The sequence below is a fragment of the Vipera ursinii genome (genome assembly GCF_947247035.1).
Source record: "Vipera ursinii genome assembly, chromosome: 1".
NCBI classification, from domain to species: domain Eukaryota; kingdom Metazoa; phylum Chordata; class Lepidosauria; order Squamata; family Viperidae; genus Vipera; species Vipera ursinii.
Genome location: NC_139512.1, coordinates 174,955,022 through 174,980,420, shown reverse-complemented (window position 1 = coordinate 174,980,420; position 25,399 = coordinate 174,955,022). Strand labels below are relative to the sequence as shown.

Here is a 25,399-nt window from a genome sequence, read left to right as displayed (position 1 = left end):
GGATTGTTAACTACGCCCCATAGACCTTCTCTTCGCAACAGCAAACTACATTGCGTAGACCAGGATACGTAGTTTGACCCATTAAGCCGAGTTATACAAAACGGATTAAATATCCCTTGTGCCATTGTCTGGTAAACTCAGGATGACGGATGAGATTTCGTCGAAATTCTACATGGGAAAAAACCCGAATGACCAAAGATCTACACACACACACACACACACACACACACACATATATATATATAGAGAGAGAGAGAGAAAGAGAGAGAGAGAGAGTGTGTACTGGGACCTTTAAGAAGCAAACAGTAAAAGGCAAACTAACTTGAGTTGTATCATAACAATATTTTTACTCAGATAATATAACACAAAACAAAGAAAAAACACAATTACATATAGCCCAGTTTTCAATCCAAGGTCAGTAACGAAGAATCACTGTTGAATAACAGTTCAGGAGTAAACAAAGTCAAAGTCAAAAATCCTTACCAGTTAAAAGTCAAATATCAATACACACAGTAAAAAGTCAGTCAGAGAAAAAACACTAGAGAGAGCGAGAATAAGTCTAACATCTGAAATTCATTTATGCTGAATAGAATTAGTCACACCCTTAGGCCATTTCTCTTCTTAAAGGTACACAACCATATTATATTTATTTCACCCAAACCAGGTTAGGACTTTAATTCCTAACAGAATCACCACCAAATGGATTCGTAGCTGGCTGACTGGCCGTACTCAGCGTGTGGTCCTCAATGGAACCGCATGTACATGGAGGGAAGTATGTAGTGGGGTGCCCCAGGGCTCTGTTCTAGGCCCAGTGCTCTTCAACATCTTCATCAACGATTTGGACGAAGGGATAAATGGGGAACTCATCAAATTTGCAGATGACACCAAGCTGGCAGGAACAGCCAACACTCATGAAGACAGGCTTAAGATACAGGAGGATCTGGACAGACTTGAACACTGGGCACTAACAAAATGAAATTCAGTGGTGAAAAAAGTAAGGTTCTACATCTAGGCAGGAAAAATCAAATGTACAGGTATAGTATAGGGGGCACCTTGCTCAATAGTGGTAACTGTGAGAGGGATCTCGGACTCCTAGTGGACAATCACTTCAATATGAGCCAGCAGTGTGCTGCAGCTGCCAAAAAAGCCAACACAGTGCTAGGCTGCATTAACAGAGGGATAGAATCAAGATCACGTGAAGTATTAATACCACTTTACAATGCCTTGGTAAGGCCACACTTGGAATACTGCATCCAGTTTTGGTCACCACGATGTAAAAAAGATGTTAAGACTCTAGAAAGAGTACAGAGAAGAGCAACAAAGATGATTAGGGGATTGGAGGCTAAAACATATAAGGATCGGCTGCTGGAATTGGGTATGTGTAGTTTAATGAAGAGAAGGACAGGGGACATGATAGCAGTGTTCCAATATCTCAGGGGCTGCCACAAAGAGGAGGGACTCAAGCTATTCTCCTAAGTGCCCAGAGGCAGGACAAGAAGCAATGGGTGAAAACTAATCAAGGAGAGAAGCAACCTAGAACTAAGGAGAAACTACCTGACAGTTAGAACAATTAATCAGTGGAACAACCTGCCTCCAGAAGCTGTGAATGCTCCAACACTGGAAGTTTTTAAGAAGACACTAGACAGCCATTTGTCCGAAATGGTATAGGGTTTCCTACCTGAGCAGGGGGTTGGGCTAGATGACCTCCAAGGTCCCTTCCAACTTTATTATTATTATTATTATTATTATTATTATTATTATTATTATTATTATTATTTATACTGTTTGTGCAAAAACTTTAATTAGGTGGCAAAGAAGAATCACTAGGAGTGTTCTGCAAAAAAGGTGTATATAATATTCCAGTTAATTGATATCAAATTATTGGAATATACAGATAAAATACAGATAAAATATAACATACTTTTACAAGCTTTGCATATCTTACTCAGATAAGGAAACTCAATCCCTACTTTCAGTGCTGTGGCAATTCAACCTTTCTGATTATTTGATATCTATTAATTGTATTTTTTTTCCCTTTGTTTCCTCCAGATTACACAGGATGACAAGTTGGGCCCTATCACCACAGGCTTACTTGGTCTTCCCATATGTAAGTGAGTCAAGTCCATTATTCATTCTACTACACAAATTGTTTTATTGTATTTTTGACTGCTCAAAGTTAACTAGTTTTGAGTCTTATATATTTTAATGTGCCAAATATGACTTTTGCCTTACTCCATTGGTATGTTATGAGGATATTATATAGAATTCTATATGAGTGCCTTCTTGATAGCAACATTCGTTAAGGAAATTATCCGATGTCTCATTTAAACATATACTTGCAAGCTTTTATAAAAACCAGTTTTATTTATTATTATAAATAGCACCTAAACCTACAATGCATAGTCAGGAAAAAATTATATAACTACTAGAAGTAGTAATAATAATATATAATATATAATTTTCCTGACCTAATATGCATTGTAGGTTTAGGTGCTATTCATAATAATAAATTAAACTTATATGCGACTTGTGCCTTGACAGGAATATATCAATTAACTTTCTTTTTGGCTTAGATACCTTGATATGAGTAATCCAAAGATAAAGAGGATTAATGCCTTAAATGTCAGATTTGTGGCTGATGAAGATGTTCTGAAGCATATTTCTGAGGATGCAGGTATCCTTAGTTGCTTTACTTTATTATTATTAGAATAAGGTAATATTAATTCTGGAATTTCCAAAATTATGAGTAATTTTTGTTGTGCTTAAATATTTAATTGTATTATTTTAAAAGCAGTGATTTATTTTCCCTGTACTTGGAGAAATTAATTACCACTTGATCCTCTAAAAATATAATGTGAGAGCAGGACAATACTTCAGAACTATTTAGCAATCTTACCATAGTAACTTAACTTTAGCATTAATGTCATCAATATGGGCAACTTTATAACAAAAATACAACTTCCCAACAGCACATTGTCTTTAACTTAGGTATATAAAGTTTTGTCTTCAGGAAGTTTTGCCAACTGACTCTTCTTGTAATGTCAACATTATACTGTTACTTCTTAAAGCAATTATTTTGTTTTCTTTACATTCTATCAACAGTTTATCATACAGCTTTATTTTTCTAGAATGTGTAGCTTCCCTGAAAATGATCAGTTTTAACAGACCTATGAAAATTATTTATTGTAATTGTTCATGTATTTTTTCTTAAGCATCTTATTGCATTTTCAGGTCTCAAAGTTCGTAACTTAAGTGTTCCACATACACTTGATATTAAAAAATGGATGAAAAATCTGGAGAACAGCTCAGATGATGAAGCCCAGGATATTTTTAAAGAACAGGATTATGTGGCTGCCCTAGACGTCCAAGGTAGTTCAGGAAACAACATTTTCACAGCCAACATTATGTGGATTTTTACTTCATATTATGCATGAGAATATTCAATATTTTGTACATGATGTCACCAAGAAATAAGACATTCAATTCACTCTTAAAAATAAATGTTTGTATTGCTAATAAGATATAATCTGTTGTTGGGCATAGAACTGCTATAAATCTTTTACCACTTCCCTCTAAAGCTTGCTTCTAAAGGTTAATTGATGTATATATTTTTAGACTCAATGAGGAATGGTTCCAGTGCAAGTGGTGGTGATGTCTTTCCATTCCAAACTCCAAAACGCTCTAATAAGATGGCAGAGAGAGGCATGTATTGTGTTTCATGTTCCGTTCCTTTTACATATATAGGTACTTGTATATATTTGTATGGCTTGCTTTCTCATGGATTCCTTTTAAAAAACAAAACCTAAATCTGCTCTGAACCCACAATCCATAGGTCTGTCAGTCCTGTGAGTAACAGATTCCATGTAATTAGTTTTGTTGGACTGATGAGACTTTACAGCTCTACTTCACAACACTAGTCTTTTGTTAGTTTATATTGGAGAGCAACCGTTCCAGTCTGGAAGAGGGATCAATCGAGGAATTAGCACAGACTCTACGTAAACAGAAGAATGCCTTTGAATCTTACCTAGTCTTTCCCAGGCGAATCTACCTGTCTGCGAAGAGTTCTGTAAAATTGGCATACAACAATAAAGCACCTAGTTTGAGCTCTACACATGCGGGTCTGATCGTTTGTTCCTGAAAGTTTGACAGCTTGCTTCTAAAAGTTTGGAAAGTTCTAAATGCAGCATGTATCACAACATAATTAATATTGAAATGTTTTAAAATTAAAAGCTAAACCTAGTGCATGCTGGCCCTTGTTTTATTTTATTTTTTAAACTGCCCAATAGCTAAAATGCTCTGGGTGATTTACAATTTAAAAAATGGGAAATTCAATCCAAGTTAAAACTTGTATGATAAAATAGAATAAAATAAAAGATAACAGCATCATATAAACTAGGCAGCCACACAAGTTAAAGCCAATTAAATAGTTTGTGGAAATGTCTTCATTTGATGTAAGAGTGATTTTAATGTGAACACTAATTCAGAGAAAAATCCATAAATGGGTGACACCCCAGAGGAAGTATTTGTAAAAGAGATATTTTGTTACTACTCCTAAAAGGTAAAGGACTGTGTAGGGAATCAAAGACTTTGAAAATCAAGATCAGTAAAATATATACAAATAAATACAGGGAGTGCAGAATTATTAGGCAAATGAGTATTTTGACCACATCATCCTCTTTATGCATGTTGTCTTACTCCAAGCTGTATAGGCTCGAAAGCCTACTACCAATTAAGCATATTAGGTGATGTGCATCTCTGTAATGAGAAGGGGTGTGGTCTAATGACATCAACACCCTGTATCAGGTGTGCATAATTATTAGGCAACTTCCTTTCCTTTGGCAAAATGGGTCAAAAGAAGGACTTGACAGGCTCAGAAAAGTGAAAAATAGTGAGATATCTTGCAGAGGGATGCAGCACTCTTAAAATTGCAAAGCTTCTGAAGCGTGATCATCGAACAATCAAGCGTTTCATTCAAAATAGTCAACAGGGTCGCAAGAAGCGTGTGGAGAAACCAAGGCGCAAAATAACTGCCCATGAACTGAGAAAAGTCAAGCGTGCAGCTGCCAAGATGCCACTTGCCACCAGTTTGGCCATATTTCAGAGCTGCAACATCACTGGAGTGCCCAAAAGCACAAGGTGTGCAATACTCAGAGACATGGCCAAGGTAAGAAAGGCTGAAAGACGACCACCACTGAACAAGACACACAAGCTGAAACGTCAAGACTGGGCCAAGAAATATCTCAAGACTGATTTTTCTAAGGTTTTATGGACTGATGAAATGAGAGTGAGTCTTGATGGGCCAGATGGATGGGCCCGTGGCTGGATTGGTAAAGGGCAGAGAGCTCCAGTCCGACTCAGACGCCAGCAAGGTGGAGGTGGAGTACTGGTTTGGGCTGGAATCATCAAAGATGAGCTTGTGGGGCCTTTTCGGGTTGAGGATGGAGTCAAGCTCAACTCCCAGTCCTACTGCCAGTTTCTGGAAGACACCTTCAAGCAGTGGTACAGGAAGAAGTCTGCATCCTTCAAGAAAAACATGATTTTCATGCAGGACAATGCTCCATCACACGCGTCCAAGTACTCCACAGCGTGGCTGGCAAGAAAGGGTATAAAAGAAGGAAATCTAATGACATGGCCTCCTTGTTCACCTGATCTGAACCCCATTGAGAACCTGTGGTCCATCATCAAATGTGAGATTTACAAGGAGGGAAAACAGTACACCTCTCTGAACAGTGTCTGGGAGGCTGTGGTTGCTGCTGCACGCAATGTTGATGGTGAACAGATCAAAACACTGACAGAATCCATGGATGGCAGGCTTTTGAGTGTCCTTGCAAAGAAAGGTGGCTATATTGGTCACTGATTTGTTTTTGTTATGTTTTTGAATGTCAGAAATGTATATTTGTGAATGTTGAGATGTTATATTGGTTTCACCGGTAAAAATAAATAATTGAAATGGGTATATATTTGTTTTTTGTTAAGTTGCCTAATAATTATGCACAGTAATAGTCACCTGCACACAGATATCCCCCTAAAATAGCTATAACTAAAAACAAACTAAAAACTACTTCCAAAAATATTCAGCTTTGATATTAATGAGTTTTTTGGGTTCATTGAGAACATGGTTGTTGTTCAATAATAAAATTAATCCTCAAAAATACAACTTGCCTAATAATTCTGCACTCCCTGTAAATAGGTAGGTAAATAGGTAGCTATATCCTTGTTGCCCTGAGTATTTCTTGTGTTAGAATCATATTATTTATGGTTGCTAGTAACTTTAGATATTAAATACATTTGTACATGATATACATTTGTCTGTGCTATCCTTTTGAGTATTTATGTAATATTTGCATGCTGCTTTAATTGGATATTTCTTTTTTACTTTAAAGCTTCTGAGCTAATTCAGAACTCTGCAAAGAATGCAAAGCAAAACAGTTTGAAGAAGCATGAGGAGAAAATAAACACTCCAGAAATGAGCAGTAGTAAGTTCTGTTAGTAGTTTTTAAAATGTTAGATATTTGATTAAAATAGAGAATTACAGAGTTTTTTTTAAAAAAAAGTCATTCTAATGAAATAAGGTAGACAAGAATATGTATTTTATATTGCATGTATTTGTTGCTTAGCTGCAAACTTACATTTTGGAAAATACAGAATTTGTCTTACAATTGTTCTAAAACGGAAAATAAATTGAATGCTGAGTATAGAAGTACCGTCCCTTAATAAATGAATGCCGAAATAAGGGTGCAATTTCCATCTGATCATTTCTCATATAATCATTATCATTTATTAAACTTATATGCTGCCTGATTCTCAACAACTCTGGGTATTGAGTAAAATACCCAGGCATTTCTAATTATCATATAAATTCAGTTTTTGTTATCAAACCACTATGATTTTGTGTTTATGAACATGGTCAAACTTTGCTACACTGTCTAAAGCCAGACACCCTTTTATTGCATTAATGATTTAATCAATTGCTTTATTTTGTTCCATCTGCTTTAGATTGTTGGATATTGTGGTCAATGACCATAATAAAGATATGTATGTATGTATGTATGTATGTGAGTGCTCCACTTTATTGTGAATATTTAACAAAAATTGGAGAATTGTTCATAATAACTGCTTGAAAGGGCATTTGGGAATTCTGCATATATGATTATATACTTCCTACTATACAAATTATTATATATTACTGTATGATTATTTATATACAGATTCCAAGGACACCAGTTTTTAGTCTTATTTCCTTTACATAGTTTCCAGTTTCAGAGTGGTAATAGATTGCAGTGTCCATAACTAGCTAGCTATGGAACAAATGTTGAAGAAATGGCATAGATTAATAGCTGCATCTCAAACGAAGCTAGTATCAGGTCCTACAGATTTGCTGATTCTTGTGCTCCCAAATTCCTTGTCTGAACCAGCAGCATATAAACCTAAATTTATTGAAACATTATTTATAAGGGTGAGTTATTACTATAATTCAGATAAACTGTAAGTAGCATAGAATTTATATAGGGAGGACCTTGGCAATAGAGTTATCAAGGCAAAAAATTCCTGGTGACAATTGTTTCTCGGAAAGAAAAATGTTTAGTACTGCATATTAAATTAGGCTGAATCTCTGGTTTTAGCCAAAAATGTACATTTAAACAATCCTGTGATACACTTGAAATTGTGTAAAAAAAACCCATGATATTTATGTGTAATCCTGATCTGTGAATCAATTTTTAATTTCAGAATGTTCTTCAAGCAAAGACCAGGAAGATGTGAGTGAAATTTTTTTGGCTGTTAAAAGTATCAGTTGTGATTGATGTAAACTTGTAAAATTGAGGCTGCTTATGCTGACAATGTATTATTTTCAACTCTGCAGATATAAATGTATTTTCAAATATTTTAAGTATGTATTCAGTCTTAAGGTATCTTTATGAAAATTATATACAATAGTTGCATTTGGATTTCCCATTTCCTCCCATTTAACTACATCTTTTGACTGCGATAGGAGACCTTACAATTAGAAATAAAATTATATTTTGCATTTAGATGGATATTTTGTCAGGAAAATAGAATATTTAGACATGTTTTTTTAGAATGGAATCTAATGTACTTGCTATTCCTAACAGACTAAAAGGAATCATTTATTATCAAAATTATCTTACCGGACTCGGAAAAGAATGACAGGTAAGAAATAGTAGTTCTAGCTAACATAATTTGGTGACATTATGAGATATTTTTCCTATAATTTGCTTTCCAGTTCGAGTTTGAGATTTTTAGTGAAGGAGGTTTCCACAGTCCTGGCTTAATGTTTTAAAGTTAAATCTAAAATAGATTACCGGTGGTCTCATGAGGAAATTAGTTTTCTATCCTACAATATCATACTTCAAGCCAATGCTGGCTGTAACATGTTGACTGCCTATGACAGTTATAGCTAAATGTAGTTTACAACTGCATTGAGTTTCATGAAAACTATGTCAAAAATAAACTACAGCCACAAAACTCACACCTGAGGAGCAGAAGGGGAAACTCCTGAGAACATAAGAGCCCTGTTGAGTCAAATTAAAAAATCTATCTTGTCCAGCATTCTGTTCCTCATCCGCTTCCGCAAATTGATGGGAAATCAATAGCCTTACTGAACTCTTGTTTCTTAGCAAGTGCTACAGGTAGCCCATGGGTTATAACTACTTGTTAAGTGACTGTTCAAAGTTACAGTAGTACTGAATGAGGAGAATGTATAACTGGTCCTCAAAGTTGTGGCTACTGTAATGTCCCCACAATAATGTGGTTATGAATTGGATGCTTGGCAACTACCTTGCCATTATGACAATTGCAGTGTCCTCTGATCATGCGATCAGCATTTGCACCCTTTCCTGTTGGCTTCCCAAATGTAGAGTCAAAGGGGAAACCAGCAGGAATTTGCAAGTTGCTCCAGTTCTCACTGTTTTTTTGCCCACCTGCAGTGTAGTGTCCACCTGCAACACCAGCCCACCAATAACTCTTGCCTGTCAGCCTGCTTGCCTGGGACTGCTGCCTCTTTCCATATCATAGTCATATAAAGTCCACATTTAATGAGCCATGTAGTCTTGGGGTTATGATGGCAAGCTAAGCAATGTGGGTACATTATGTCACACTTTACGACCGCATCACTTAGCCATGGAAATTCTGGTCCCAGTTCCATCCAATCCAAAAACTATTTGTATTCTAAACTATTTTTTTCCTTTTTAGCCTTAAACATGTGCTCTGATAGTGAAAGTGATTATTCTGCTTCAACCTCTGAAGAAGAAGGGGATGATGCTTGCTCAGCATCTGCTGTTCTTCCAAAAACCCCTATTAGATCCCAAAGCTCTTCTGTTCCACCTAGCAAGGAAACATCTGCTAAGAAGCTGAAGAGATATATTTCTGTAAGCATGCTCAGAGATCAGTTTGGTTCCAGGGTTAGAAGAAGTTTCCACTGTGTTCAAAAATAAGTCAAATATATTTTTCCTCTGACTAGTTTTGGAAAAGTGTCCTGTTGCAGTTTAATTTATCTAGCTTCAATTCTCCTGACTAAATTCTGGAGACAAATTTACTAAATGCCCTTCACAAAGTTTCATTTAGTGTGTAAGTTCTTGGTTTACTTTCCTAATTATATCTCTAAGTAAAATAAGTTGTATCCTTATAGCAAAGTATTTTCTACTATGTGCAGGATTATCTTTTCCATAGTATATATAAATGCTTAACAAAAGCTGAAATTAAACACATGGGAAAAAGATAAAACAGTAAAGATGGAATGGAAAGGGGTTTTTTAAAATATTTCTGTAAGTGAAAATATAACATGCCAAATATTTGTTTTTAATTACTGTATAAACTTGCAAATAAGCCAAGCATTTTAGGTTTCAAAATACATCCAAAAATTGGGTTTAGCTTACTTGCAGATGGACTTAACCATGAGTATATACGCTAATACTTTTAAAAATACATACATACATACATACATACCTATATGTATATACATATACATATACAGGGGACGTGGTGGCTCAGTGGGTTAGGACGCTGAGCTTGTCGATCAGATGGTTGGCAGTTTGGCGGGTCGAATCCCAAGTGCCGCGTAACAGAGTGAGGTTGTAGTCACAACAGTGACAGCTCATATTTGTGTAAATTTTTTTTGGATTGCTAACAAAGAGTTAAAGGGAGACTAATATGGCCATTTCAAAGTCATTTGTTCTCATCAGTTAGCCATACCCTTCTGAGATTCTAACCTGGGCTGATTGCAGGTTAGGCTGAAACAGGAAATAAGATTTGCCCCGTGTTTGGGGACTAGCAAGGTATTCTAAATACTTAACAAACACTTCATACACACACACACACATATATATAGGGGACGCGGTGGCTCAGTGGGTTAAGACGCTGAGCTTGTCGATCAGAAGGCCGGCAGTTTGGCGGGTCGAATCCCGAGTGCCGCGTAACAGAGTGAGCACCTGTTACTCGTCCAGCTTCTGCCAACCTAGCAGTTTGAAAGCACGTAAAAATGCAAGTAGAAAAATAGGGACCACTACGGTGGGAAGGTAACAGTGTTCCGTGAGCCTTTGGTGTCTAGTCATGCTGGCCACATGACCACGGAGACGTCCTCGGACAAGCGCTGGCTCTTCGGCTTTGAAACGGAGATGGGCCCCTAGAGTCGGAAACGACTAGCACACGTGTGTGGGGAACCTTTACCTATACACACACACACACACACACACACACACACACACACACACACGGAGAAGTCCATCTGTGGATAAGCGAGCCCTTTAATTTTTAACCAAACTAGGATGAAAAATTCATCATCTGTGGATAAGCTAGTTGTAAAAATTAATACACAAAAACTTTGAGGGTCAGCATATCTGCAGATGGCACATTTTTTATAGTATTTTGATTAAAAAAATCATTAGCTTACCTGAGGATGGGCTTATCTGTGAGCATATATGGTACACTATTAATTATTAGAGAGAATTTAGATTCATTTCAATATACTGTTTTCTATAGTACAGTTTTGCACTTGATTAAATCATCAGTTGTCTAGAATCTGGATTGTGAAATCAAGCCGTCAATTTGTTCCTCAATTAATGTTGCCAGAAGATAATAATTATTCTTCTTTGTATATTTGTTATCAGAGCAATTTGGTAGAAGAGTATTTTGAAGCACACAGCAGTTCTAAAGTTTTAACCTCTGATCGAACACTGCAGAAGTTGGAGAAAAAAAACCTGGATCAGGTATAGTATGTACTGAGAAAGAGATTTATCAGAATTCACACAATATCCCAAACCACTAGTTATAGTTTATGTTGTATCTTCTGTGTAGTGAGCTGTCACTTTGTTTGGACTTGAAAAGCTAAACAGAACGGACTTGGTTAGTACTTGGATGGAAAAATTATGAGGAAATCGCAGAGCTGTAAACTAGATTTGAAATAAACCCCAAACCATTCTAAAGAACTGGATGGGCAAATAACTTGTACGGGGTTTGCCAGAGAAAGTACATATACTGTACTTACCTATGATGTCTATGGGAACTGAAAAAATTCCTTTTTAAAAAATCTGTTACAAATTCTGGCTCATGAAAGTTTTGAAAATATCTGTGTTGCAATCAAGCAGCCTTTTCTTTTCTTGTTTTCTTTTCTCCCTCTGAGTTGATTTTCATGTGGCAACTGACTGGATGAGTCCCTGCAGTTTTCTTGGCAAATTTTCAAAAGTGATTTACTATTACCTTCTCCTTAGGCTGAGAGAAAGTGACTAGCCATGAAAAGCCAGCTAGGTGACTTTGGGCTCAGTCACTCTGTCTCAGTCCAACTCACCTCACAGGGTTGTTGTGAGGGAAACAGGAGGAGGGAGGAATGTTGGCTATGTTTGCTACCTTGAGTTATTTGTAATAATAATAATAATAATATCTCAAAGGCAAGACTAGAATTCATGGTCTCCCATTTTCTAACCTGATGCTTTAAACACTTTCCCTGGTTCTCAATCAAGCAGCTTACAGTCTTCTGATACAGTAAAACTTTAAAAAAATCATAGTATCTTATCTAAGTACTTGAAGATATTCCTTCAATGTTTTTATACCAACTTTCGCAGTCTTACTGCTCTCTGTATACCTGAATAGGATGTGCAGAATTCATTGACTGAATCCAGTCCCTTCCTTCATCATACCATTCCAGAATTCTCTGAACCATGCTGTTCTGGAGCGGTTCAACAGACTCCAGAAGAAAATCCTCTAGGTCAGACATGTCAAACACAAGGCCCGGGGGCCAGATCCGGCCCGCGAAGTGGTTTCATGCGGCCCGCGAAGCCATCCTGGAAAGAGTGAGGGAACGGCCCCCACTGCCTTGGCCCTGGCCCAGAGACCCTCCTTCTGCCAGAGACCCCCAGATCTGTCCCACTCCTGCCCAGGCCCCCATAGGCACCCTTGATGCGAATGATGTAGAGCTGGCCACGCCCACCCAGTAGGCCGTACGCACTCTAGCCACGCCCACCCAGTAGGCCACACCCACCCAGTAGGCCACACCCACCCAGCCCCCTGAGGGCAACCGCAATTCTGATGCGGCCCTCAATGAAATTGAGTTTGACACCCCTGCTCTAGGTTATATAGAGTATCCCAGACATTCTGTTCCCAAATCCATGAGTTTAGTCCAATGCTGTATGTAAACCAACTACTGGAATTCCCTATTTGGCATTGGGATTGCTGAGGATTCAGAAAGTTGTGTTCATCCATCATATCAGTAGTTTTTTCCTAACCTTACCAGGAAAGTACACATTTGAATTACAGAAGTGCAGTTAGCATACCCACTTTGAAGCACATTCTTGTTCATTAGCATCTGCTTAACTCAAGCACCCCTATTTTGCTAGAATCACAGGAGTAATGTTTGAGTCCAGGATGTAGCTTCTCTATGCACACGTGCCTGCATCTCCTGTGAAACATCTTTATGCCTTTAAAAGGCTGTATATTCCTTTTTGTGTATCACATTTATATTCTGCAGTTCTCCCAGCAAAAACAGTAACAATTACAAATACAAGAACCAGCAGTCAAAAATAGACAAACACACATTCCAGAGAGCATCTGGCATCAACTCCCAAATGTGCTGTAGAAAAGCTCCGTTTTCAGAAACTTCCAGAAAGCAACTTGAGAAGGGCCCATTCAAGAGGAATGGTTTGATAACAAAAAAAATACTCTGGACCTTGGCCTCTCTGACCTCCCCAAAATCTGGAGCAATCGTGCTTTTCCCAGCATGATCGAAGTGGTTGAGCCAATTCTGGTGGATGAATACAGTCCTAAAGGAAACTCGGTATCAAATCATAAAGAACTTCATAGTTAAAGCACTTTCAATTGCATTCTATTAGTCCTTAGCTCTTTCTGAGCAGAGAGAGGGAGAAGGAATTGGAAATGTCTGATAATGAAGATCATTCTGTTCAAAGCCTTTCCATCAGTTAAGAACTTTTTCGTGATATCACTAATTAGAAATTTACTGATGAGCCCTTTATTTCTGCAATGAATCTAAATGGTCTAGGAATCCCTACAAAATCTCTTGAATGACGTACCTGTTGCTTTTGCTGCTGAACGTGAAAAGTTAATGACACAACATGAATCCCTCTTCTATAAATGGATGTTGCAACTGCAGTAAGTATCCCTTATATTTTAATAGGAGTTTGCTGTCCAGAGAATAAATTGAAATAAATCACCACAGCTATGCTTTGAAATCATTTTGTTGACTAAAACTGGATCATTGGATATAGTTAATATTTCATCATTGTGTATGATTAATGTTTCCTAGAAATGAGGCCTGCACAATTTCATCGATATTTGAAAAAGTATAAATACTTCTTTCAGCCATGACATACGACTAATTTTTCTATTTGAGCACACCACTATCAACTGGACTCTCGGTGGCTTACAACAAATATATATAGTAACAATACACTAAAACATTCATGGTAAAAATTAACATTCATCAAGTCATGAAAGCAGATATACAGTAAGCAAAATCCTCCAAAATCATCAATCATTATCATTAATTTAGTAGCATCATCCTGAGCCTTCATAAACTTCCAGAGCAATTCTATTTTTAATAACTTTCATGGCGTCCTTGGTGCTCTCTAAGATTGGTTGTTGGCTTGCAGGTTTCATCATCCTGCAAAGGTAACATCACTAGTGTGAATGAGCGTAGGGTTTGCTCTCTCTTTATAGGTATTAATGCAAAAAGATAAGTTTTTCCTTGATAGAGGTTTGCCTACATGCAATTTTCTCCCATTTGTGTGCTTTCTGAAGAGTTTGATGTGTGTATTTCAACCCTGAGCTATGTATATTCTCTTCTATTGGACCCACATAGGGCAACAAACGCTTCAGAAAGCACACAAATGGGAGAAATTTGCATGTAGGCAAATTTCTGCCAAGGAATGACTATTCTTTCTGTATGAATGCTCATAAACAGGGAGCAAAATCTACACTTGCTCACACTGATGATGTTATCTAGTTAGGTGGTGAAATTTCTGATAGCAAACAGCCAAACTCAGAGAGCATCAAGGACCTCACAGTTCAACCCTGAAGCTTATATAAAATAACTACAGGTAGTCCTCAACTTAAAAACTATTCATTTAGTGACCGTTCAAAGTTATGTGAACCCATGGTTACGTGACTAAAATTCAGACACTTGGCAACTGGCATATTATTTCTGACAGTTGCAGTGTCCCAGCGTCATGTGATCATCACCTTTTGTGAACCTCTGACAAGCAAAGTCAATGGGCAAGCCGGATTCACTTAACAATCATGTTATCAATTGCAGTAATTCACTTAACAACTGTGGCAAGAAAGGTCGTAAAATGGGGCAAAATTCACTTAAACAACTGTCTTGGTTAGCAGTGGAAATTTTGGGCTCAATTGTAGTGGTAAGTAGACGATGACCTGTAATGCTGAGAAGTTTAATATTCACTGAGAGACTTTTCCAAAGTCAAAACGGTAAACTGAAATAAATTCAATGCTGAGCAAACTCACCTCAACTTACTTGATTAAATGAAGAAAACATTATATATTCAGAATACTGATCTTTTTCCCCCTCCTATTTAAGGCAAGCTTTTGCTATTAAGAAAATACATAAGATAGAAAATCAGGATAGACAATTAGCAGAAAACTTGCTCATAGGTAAAGAATTGACAGTTTGTCTGATTAGAAAGGGACGCGGTGGCTCAGTGGGTTAGGACGCTGAACTTGTCGATCGGAAGGTCGGCAGTTTGGCGGGTCGAATCCCGAGTGCCGTGTAGCAGAGTGAGCACCTGTTACTCGTCCCAGCTTCTGCCCACCTAGCAGTTCGAAAGCACGTAAAAATGCAAGTAGAAAATAGGGACCACTCCGGTGGGAAGGTAACAGCGTTCCGTGCGCCTTTGGCGTCTAGTCATGCCGGCCACATGACCACGGAGACGTCCTCAGACAAGCGCTGGCTCTTCGGCTATGAAACGGAGATGAGCACCGGCCCCTAGAGTCGGAAACGACTAGCACGCATGTGCGGGGGAACCTTTACCTTTACCTTTTACTGATTAGAAAAAACTGGTATACTACTGAGCCAAACTGAAATCCTGGATCTTTTTTTTTTAAAAATAAATCTTCAATTGAGTAGTGCTCAAAAATAAAACACAACAAATTTTGCACACACACCCCGTTTTTAGAACAAGAAGTTCTTGTGATCAGCCTAAGCATTTTCAGTACATCATATTGCACTGCACTTTGTTTTGTCATATTCAAGGACTTTTTTCTTTATTTCTTACAGCTTGGGGTTCAATATTGTGCTATATGGATTAGGTTCAAAAAGAGATCTGTTGGAAAATTTTCGTATTTCTCTTCTTCAGGATTCAGTACATCTTGTGGTAAATGGATTCTTCCCCAACATCACCATAAAATCAGTAAGCAAAAACAGATATACGGCTAGCTTTGATCAGTTAACAAAAGCTTTACTACAAAATGCAGTAGTATAGACGGAAGGGTATTACAGGTAGTCCTGGTTAAGGACTGCTTCATTTAGTGTCTGTTTCACATTTATGATTTACAGCCAATTCTCACATTTATGATTTTCTCAGTCTGTAAAGAAAAGGAAAGCTGAAATAAGATCATAAGCATTGTTGCAGTTTCATTCAGCAACTGTTTCACTTAACGACTGAGTTGCTGCAGCCAATACTGGTCGCTGAATGAAGACTGACTACATTTCTCAAATTGCTTATCTTTTCTGCACTTAATCCTAGAATATGATGGCTGGGTTCTGACAACACAAGTGCTAAATTACATTTTGCTGTTTGTAATTTAGAGTGCTTTGTCATCCAGTCAGTTGTGGTTTGTTTAGTAAACCACAATTAAACCATGGTGTGATATAGCTAGCCAAAATCTGTTGTGGACTTATTTTGAATGCAACTTTTTATGTATAGATTCCACTTAGAAGAAAAGTGAGCGATTGGGAGTAAATTGGATTAATTCAAAACACAGGAACTACTAGTCTATGGAGATTCTCAATCATCCAGGTCACGGTTGTCCCACAGGTGCTTTTCCAAAAGACAACTGGATTTTATTGTTTTTTTCCCTTGAAAATGTTCCTTCAGAACTGAAGATGCTGCTTGGATGAGAAACAAAACATTTTCAAGGAAAAAGCCAAGAAAGTCCAATTGCCTTTTGGAAAAGTACCTTTGGGATAGGAAGTACTTGTTCTTATTGTCCATAGAGTCAGCTTTGACTCTTGATGACTTACAAGTCCCTGCACTTTTCTTGACAACATTTTTGGGTGTAGTTTTGCTAGAACCTTCTTCCCAGAACTCCAAATGGGCTGTTATAAAATCTGCAGCCTATGAAATCTTTTGCTTATTATTAAATGTTTATGTGAAAAGTATTTCTACATTTTGTGAGAGTTTCTACAATAATTTCACTTTCAGTACAGGAATGCTATAATTTATTCAAGTAGATATAATGGTCAAAAGTTTGTTTTCAGAACAGATTTAATTCTTCTAAGAATCTTTAAAAAGAAAGTGTTAAAAGATGATGATGGCCTACCATTTTTCTGTGCCAGATTTTGAATTCTATAACAGAAGAGGTATTGAATCACATGGGTACCTTTCGTAGCCCCCAGGACCAGGTGGACTTCATCCTAAAAAGTTTTAAAGAAGGTAAACTATCTGGTCGGTCATCTTACAAGTTTATGTATTGTTGCCTTAAACGTTCTTGACATATTGTGACTAATGATCCGAGGTGATTTAATTTGCATTTAATAGAGAAAAATTAGAATTTGTGAGACTTGATCCAGTAGCTTTTGAAATAATGCTGAGCTTCCTGTTGTGGAAGGACAGATTGGCAGTAGGTTTGGAGTCCCCAAGCCCCTTGTCCCTCTCCTCCCCTACAATGACAGAAATCAAGCAGCAAAGATCTTCACAGCATTTCTAGTATCGTTGGGTTTCTGTCTCTGCTCATCCCTGCTTTTCATCCCAATCAGTGGCCTTCCCCTTTTCAACTTGCCATCATGCAGCTCCATCATTCAATGACATTAAATGCATATATTGTTTAACTAAAGAAGGTTTAATATATAGGCTATTCATTTAAACAAGATTTAATATAGATTGTGTATTGTAAACTAAATTTCGTTGTAATTTTAAAATGTTCGTAAGCTGTTCTGAAGAACTTATTTCAAAAAGTAGCATTTTTTTCACCTAAGCATCAAATATTCCCGACACCAATCCTATAACCATTATTTATATATTCTATTTTTTGATCTTTGACTATTGGTATTTCTTTTTTTTTCTTGTTTGCCAGATGTTTCCTCGGAACTATATCTTCTCATCCACAACTTGGACAGTAAGATGTTAAGAGGAGATAAAAGTCAGCAAATCCTAGGACAATTGTCTTCACTTTCCAATGTCTACCTCATAGCATCTATTGATCATATTAATGCACCACTCAGTAGGTTACTGGGTTTTTCAAACTGTGTATGTTGTGTGTAAATTCATCATAAATACCAGATAGTAGTAATAGGTCCCATTGTACAAACGTAATTCATTCTAGGGCTGTTTTTTATTCTGCATATTGCCAATGGTGGAATTATAATTATTAATTTATATTTAGATTTCTTAAGAGACTATGATTTATTTTGTACTGGTAAAGCAGAATCTAAGAACAGTTCAATGGCAGTTTCAGATCAGTTTATTTTAGCAAGGGTGTTTTTATAAAGTCTTTTTACAAATAAGTGTTAAAAGATTACTTCCCTACAAGATGACAGGACTAAACTTATAAGTCTGCTGTAAGTTTGCAGAAATATTTGGACTTATTTAAGTAGTTTTAATCTATCCCTACCTAGTTGGTGTGTGGAGGCATCCATAGAATGGGCTAATTCAGCCTGCCACCTCAACATGGCAATAGGGAATGGATGGCCAGTTTAGTCTCATAAACTCTTGTCAGCCAACCATCACATTGTAGGCCTTCATCTAGGATAATCTTGTTTCTCTTTTAACCTGTTTTGTTTTACTTCTTTCTTTCTTTCTGTGCATAGCAACCACACAACATATTCATCTCGAAGAAAGGAAAAAAACCCTAACCATTTTAAAACCCTATCTTATGAATCTACTCCATCTTTGACGTTCCAAATTGGCTAAAAGAAAAACGTGTTCTCTGCACTGAAAATGCAGCATAAACTAACACAACATAAACAATATAACTCCCGCAGCTTTTGTGCCCTTTGTAGATTTGAAAGATACTTAAATTCTGGTATATGCCATGCACAACAGTGCATGAGGTTACCTATCCAAATCCATAGGTGGATGGATGTTATATTCATTTTTCTATAGGTAAGGTATCCCTGAAGGTAGTGGGGAGCTTCAGCAAATGATGGCTGCCTGGCAGGATGGCAAATACATTGCCAAGAGTTTGCAGCTCGGGATTTCCTGTCAGAAATGGATGGTATGACATCCATTTGCTAAAGCTTAGGGCAGTGCAAATGGCTTTATAAAAACATTTTTCCACCAAATGAAATATGCTTATTTAACATCTTCAGACATGAATTATCAGATATCAAAATCCAAATCCTTTCATAAGCAGGTGATAAACCTTATGCACAACATACGCAAAGAGCATAGAAGTGGATCCTGCTAACAGCGTTTTGCTATTTTCAGTCCTGCTTCCAAGAGACAATGTTAGGTTACTATCGGGGAGAGCCAAGGCAGCTTGCAATACACTTTATCCTGTGTTTATTTCTCTGAGCCTGTTGGATGCTATGGAAAATTATGATGCAAAAGGCAATAGTAATTCCAGTGACTTTCTATTTACTTTGAAGACATTGATTTTCAAGGTTCTTCAGCTACTGAATAGAGATCCCCATTCATTTCGATCATTCCAGATGTACTCACACAGAGAAATTTTCATGATAACAGACTGTTTCCCATTAGTTCTGTTGAAATCAATCAGAAAGCCAGAATGCTCTTATTTTGATCTCTGTAGATTTTGGAGAAGCACTGTTACCTAGCCTTTTGATTGTTCATCTTTTCCCTCCTTAGAAACGTTCTCTGTAAGCACCAGACTTACTCTGAAAGTATAGACTTTCAAAACTCTGATAGTAAATTTATTGTAGAAAATCTAATGGAACCATTACAAGAGAATTTCAGCAACAGATATCAAATGCAAGACCTATTTATAGTAAATATTGAAATGTTAGCCCCTTTCTAATTTGCATCATGTAATGGATCCGAGGCTACTCCCATATTTATTCAAATGGCATCTACATTAGTTGTTTTTCAACCATGCTTGTTTAATTAAGATTCATAAGACAGTGGTTTAGTCTTCCATTTTCCCATCAGTTAAATCTTCTTCCGCATGTCTATGGAGATGCTCAGTCATCCAGGTCATGGCTGTCTCAAAGGTGCGTTTTCAAAAGGCAACTGGACTATGTTTTTTTCCTTGAGGAAGGCGTTTCGCTTCTCATCCAAAAAGCTTCAGAATTGAGTCAGAACTGAAGAAACTTCTTGGATGAGGAATGTCTTCCTCAAGGGAAAAAAAAACATAGTCCAGTTGCCTTTTGAAAAAGCACCTTTGAGATTCTTCTGTGTGGTTATCCTTGGATATTTTTCCTCCAGTTTTGTGCTTTGTGCTTTTTCTATGGCTGTGTCATGGGAGAAACTGAGTGAACTAATACAGTGAGGGGGGAAAAGTGTTTGATCCCCTGCTGATTTTGTCAGGGGGCAAACGTACAAAATCAGCAGGGGATCAAATAATTTTTTCCCCTCACTATAGGTGGAGCCTATAAGACTTGGTCTAGTCAGAGTTCTTGTCCTAGGTCCTAGGACAGGGATGTCAAACTCAATTTCATTGAGGGCCGCATCAGCATTGCGGTTGCACTCAAGGGGCCGGGTGGCAATGGCCAGGGTGGGTGTGGCCTACTGGGTAGGCGTGGCTAGAGTGTGTATGGCCTACTGGGTGGGCGTGGCCAGCTCTACATCATTCGCATCAAGGGTGCCTATGGGGGCCTGGGCAGGAGTGGGACAGATCTGAGGGTCTCTGGCAGAAGGAGGGTCTCTGGGCCAGGGCCAAGGCAGTGGGGGCCGTTCCCTCACTGTTTCCAGGATGGCTTCGCGGGCCGCATGAAACCACTTCGCGGGCCGGATCCGGCCCCCGGGCCTTGTGTTTGACATGTCTGTCCTAGGAGATAGGATAAGTTAACACTCTCTTGATGCCTCTGACAGACATTTAGAAGGACTCTTCATAAAGAAAATCCAGGATCATTTCTTTAATAAAAAATAAGGGCTGGAAATGACTATTCAGCTGATGCTATAATTGATATTTATCAGAGATGTATGACTTGAGACTAGGCTTTCATGAATTCTATGAAAGCCTTGGTCACAGTTCCAGAATGCTTTGAAACTGTGATAGAATAATGTGATGGAATAAGATTGTGTTAAATAATTTAATTATATTCATATTAAATTACATTTTGTTCTTTTCTTGTTTGGAATGCATTCCCCAGTTTGCCATCCAAAAGCCAAATGAGTCCCTTAAACACACCTCTTTATTAAAAACATGCGCTATTAGTATCAGACCTTATTCAAACAATAATCTGTCATAAAAAGAGTTTAGTTCAGGTAACAGTTAGGAATTACTTTCTCTGCATTTCTATGCTGGCATGTCATAAAAGCTGTTATGGAAAGCCATTTCCACCCAGTTAGAGTTCCCAAAGTTTTATGGAACATATACTCTCAGGGCATTAATATTTTCTTTCTTTTTGATATTTGTCTTCTGCTCTCATAGTGTGGGATCAAGCAAAACAAAGTATGTATAATTGGTTGTGGTATGAAACGACCACCTTCAGCCCTTATGCAGAAGAAACAGCCTATGAGAACTCACTCTTGGTACAGCATTCGGGTTCTTTGGCATTGAGCTCCCTCACCCATGTTCTCTGCAGTCTGACTTCTAATGCAAGGTAAGAAAGTTTGCGAGAAACGAGAGAGAGAGAAAAAAAAACCAGAAAAAAACCCCTAGTATATAAGACTAATACTAAAAATGTAATTCTTTTATGCATTGCAATTGGGCATGGAAAAAAAACCTGGTGTTTTCCCCGTGCAGGATAGGGTACTTGGAGCCTTTCAAATGTGCTGAATAACTGTCCAACTCAGCAAGTTGAAGGATGTGAGATGCCCCAGTTTCCTGTGAAGCAATGTGCTCTAATGATGAAAAATATTCTAATATTTTGCTTCACAGGAACTCAGGGCATCACACAAAACCTTCAACTTGCTAAGTGGGGCAGTTAGTAGCCACCTATCTCATAGCTGAGATAGAACTCAAATCTTTGGTTTTGCTTTATTGCATTTTTCTGCTTCCTTTAACCAACGAGATATTTCAAAGTAGACAGCATTTCTATTTTATGTGCACATGCACACAAATAAACGGCTAAATTTTGATAAATATAAAATAAATATATATTTATATTAATATTTAAATAAATATAAAAAGGATTTTTTCTTTGGGGAGAGTAAAACCAACTGATAAAAAATGTCAGCTACAGTAATGCATGGAATAGCAAGAGTTAACTCCAATGTTTAGGGGAACCAGTAAAGAAAATATAAAAGTAAGAATATATAAATCGTATGAGGAATATGGAGTTTTCATAGAACAGTTTTCCTCAGGGATGATAAATACACTCATTCCTAGTTTACTGACCGAATTCTGTTCCACTGACCAGATAGTTAAGTGAAATCATCACTACGTGAACATACAACTTTGACACTGTGAAGATCACTCGTTGCTGTCTCATTCGGATAAAAGTTTTCTTATATAGCTTTGCCATTGTTATTTTCATTTTGTTCTCTGTCAGGTGTATGAAATTTGGTAGTAAAAGCTCATACTGATTGGAAAATGAATTTTTTATTACTGTCAGATTTGCAAATGGATTCTAATTGACGTTAGTCACTAAACAAGGAGTGGATATGGATGTATTGTTCTTGCTGTATTTAACTATATTAACATGGTTCTCTCTCTTTTCAGGGGTATCTTTAGGCTCTTGGTAGAGTACCAGTTGGAGAATAAGGACAATCCCTCCTATTTAGGTAACATGCATTTATAATTTGTTTCTGGTGTTCAAATAAAGTATTATTGTCAAAACAAGAGTTTGGTAGAGAATTTTGACATTGAACATTACCTGTTAATAAACAGGCTGAGACTTTTAATGTTTTTTTTCTGGCTGGAATATGGTATAGCTTTAAATTAAAGAGATCTGCAGGCTAGAACAAGGTTTGGGGGCCATCGGGCTAGGGAATATAGTTGGAAAATATTTAAGGGCAGTCTGAATCTTTGTAGTCAGAACCAATTCTGGGCTTGGGCTAATGCAGAGGTCCCGAACCTTTTGGGCACCAGGGACTGGTTCTGTGGAGAGAGGTTTTTCCGTAGACCAGAGGGGGAGTGGTTTTGTGTGCTGCCTGGATCCCATGGATGGGGCTTTGCTTGTTTGTGCGGACCAGTTGCTGGCATGTCGCAGCCCAGTATTGACCCACAAACTGGGGGTTGGGGACCCCTGGGCTAATGGATCTCATTATTTGTAGGTTGTAAGGTTTTTCTGAGCACATCCTCACAATTTAAATGGTGAAGATGGCTGTCTATCCAAAGTTCCCATTTAAATTTTGCTCTCGTTAGCCCACTCAAATAGCTGTTTGGGAAGTGGTTGGAATATAGTTTTCCTTTTCATTAAGTTCCACTTCCTCAATTCACCAAATAGCCAAGTCATGCTCTCTTGGTTTTTATGGTCATCTTAAATCTTTGACCATATATTAATTAGTGTATAAATGTAGGAAAATTCAAAGCTTTTTTCATTGATAGATTCTGGTGCATACTGTTTTTTTGTGTCAAAATAATGTTACTTTATTAGAACCTTTTTGTCAAGTATCTACATACAGTTGCAAGAAAAAGTATGTGAACCCTTTGGGATTACATAGAGTTTTGCATAAATTGGCCATAAAATGCGCTCTAAACGTCATGTAAGTCACAACAATAGAAAAACACAGTCTGCTTAAAATAATACTACATGAACATTAGCTGTTGTCATGTTTTAATTGAACATAAGATGGAAACATTCACAGTACAGGGTGGAAAAAGTATGTGAACCCCTAGCCTAATGACTTCTCCAAGAGCTAATTGGAGCCAGGAGTGAGCCAACCTTGACTCCAACCAGTGTGATAATATTGGATGTGTTGCTGACAGCCGTCCTGGCACAGCACACCAACATCAAAACCTCATCCCCATTGTGAAACATGGCGGAGGGAGCATCATGGTTTGGGGCTGCTTTGCTGCCTCAGGGCCTGGACAGATTGTTGTCATTGATGGGAAAATGAATTCCAGAGTTTATCAGGAAAACGTACGACCATCTGTCCGCCAACTGAAGCTCCGCAGAGGATGGGTGATGCAACAGGACAATGACCCAAAGCATACAAGTAATTCAACAAAACAATGGCTTCAACAGAACAGAATACGCCTTCTGGAGTGGCCCAGTCAGAGTCCTGACCTCAACCCGATTGAAATGCTGTGGCATGACCTTAAGAGAGCGATTCACACCAGACATCCCAAGAATATTGCTACACTGAAACAGTTTTGTGCAGAGGAGTGGTCCAAGATTACTCCAGATCGTTGTGCAGGTCTGATCTGCAACTACAGGAAACGTTTGGTTGAGGTTATTGCTGCCAAAGGAGGGTCAACCAGTTAAGTCCAAAGGTTCAGATACTTTTTCCACCCTGCACTGTGAATGTTTCCATCTTATGTTCAATTAACTGTGTTTTTCTATTGTTGTGACTTACATGACGTTTAGAGCGCATTTTATGGCCAATTCATGCAAAACTCCACGTAATCCCCAAAGGTTCACATACTTTTTCTTGCAACTGTATCTATGAAAATGAAGATCAAATAATGGCTGAGCACATGCAAAACCCAAACTTTGTTGAACATAAGGTTCAAATTTATAGATATTTCTAAAGCATGAATATGTTCTTATGTTGAGTTAAGCCAAGAACAAACTACAATAATTTGGGCAGCCAGCCACTAGATTAGTGCAGGCTTAACCTAAGTTATTATATAGCTTACAGTATTTTTCATACTTCTGACTGAGCAATAATTTCCATTATATCCAAATCACAATATACAGTAAATGGGCTTTGTAATTCTTATTTGTAAATTACTGACTATACAAACCTTTGTTTGATGTGATGGTAAAATCAGAATATAAAAAAGAACAAGCATGTGCAAATTAACACTGTATATGCAGATAGATCAGAACAGAACAACTCACCACAGCCAACCCGCCATGGGACAACTCACAAAGGACAATTCAACAAATACAAAACTTAAATTTCAACAGAACCGTGGCTAATAAAAATAAAATAAAGTCAGTTGAGAAATATAGGAAGGACATACTTTCAACAAAAATGTGGTCACCAATAAAAAAAGTAACTGAATGAAACTATTAATACAACGTCGCCTCGCGGTGAGTTGTCCTAGACCAGATCAGAACTGTATGTTGATATATGCACTAAGTATACTCTGTGCTTGTACACTGTTGGCTTGCTTTCTTTTCTGCATTTTTTACTGTAGTCTTAAGCTAATTTTATGTACAATAGTTAATATGTGCATTTCTCACTGAAAGTTTTAGAAAAAAATACCCTCAACATTAGGAATCGGATTCTACAGATTAGATTAGATTAGATTATGTTTTTTGGTGTTGAAATGAGAGTTGTCCATTTGAACAAGAATTTATTTTTTATGCTTGGTTATTAAGCCTCTTTTCCTTCTCTTTTCCTAGGTCTTTCTTTCCAAGATTTGTATCAACGCTGTCGGGAGGCCTTCTTGGTCAATAGTGACCTAACTCTTAGAGCTCAGCTCATAGAATTCAGGGATCACAAGCTGATTCGGACCAAGAGGG

General features: G+C 37.6%; 1 protein-coding gene across 1 annotated transcript in view; it reads left to right on the top strand.

The window, feature by feature from the left end:
- The window catches only part of ORC2 (origin recognition complex subunit 2), a 33,714-nt gene that overhangs the window by 6,578 nt on the left and 1,737 nt on the right, over nucleotides 1-25,399 (top strand). The window contains exons 2-17 of the mRNA XM_083350005.1: nucleotides 2,050-2,107; nucleotides 2,574-2,674; nucleotides 3,232-3,369; nucleotides 3,616-3,711; nucleotides 6,384-6,476; nucleotides 7,729-7,757; nucleotides 8,112-8,169; nucleotides 9,211-9,386; nucleotides 11,124-11,222; nucleotides 13,505-13,614; nucleotides 15,755-15,887; nucleotides 17,036-17,132; nucleotides 17,773-17,919; nucleotides 21,250-21,421; nucleotides 22,483-22,544; nucleotides 25,280-25,398. Of these exons, the coding sequence (XP_083206131.1) occupies nucleotides 2,584-2,674; nucleotides 3,232-3,369; nucleotides 3,616-3,711; nucleotides 6,384-6,476; nucleotides 7,729-7,757; nucleotides 8,112-8,169; nucleotides 9,211-9,386; nucleotides 11,124-11,222; nucleotides 13,505-13,614; nucleotides 15,755-15,887; nucleotides 17,036-17,132; nucleotides 17,773-17,919; nucleotides 21,250-21,421; nucleotides 22,483-22,544; nucleotides 25,280-25,398 (1,620 nt within the window). The 5' untranslated portion in view covers nucleotides 2,050-2,107; nucleotides 2,574-2,583. The remainder of the gene's footprint in view (nucleotides 1-2,049; nucleotides 2,108-2,573; nucleotides 2,675-3,231; nucleotides 3,370-3,615; nucleotides 3,712-6,383; nucleotides 6,477-7,728; nucleotides 7,758-8,111; nucleotides 8,170-9,210; nucleotides 9,387-11,123; nucleotides 11,223-13,504; nucleotides 13,615-15,754; nucleotides 15,888-17,035; nucleotides 17,133-17,772; nucleotides 17,920-21,249; nucleotides 21,422-22,482; nucleotides 22,545-25,279; nucleotide 25,399) is intronic.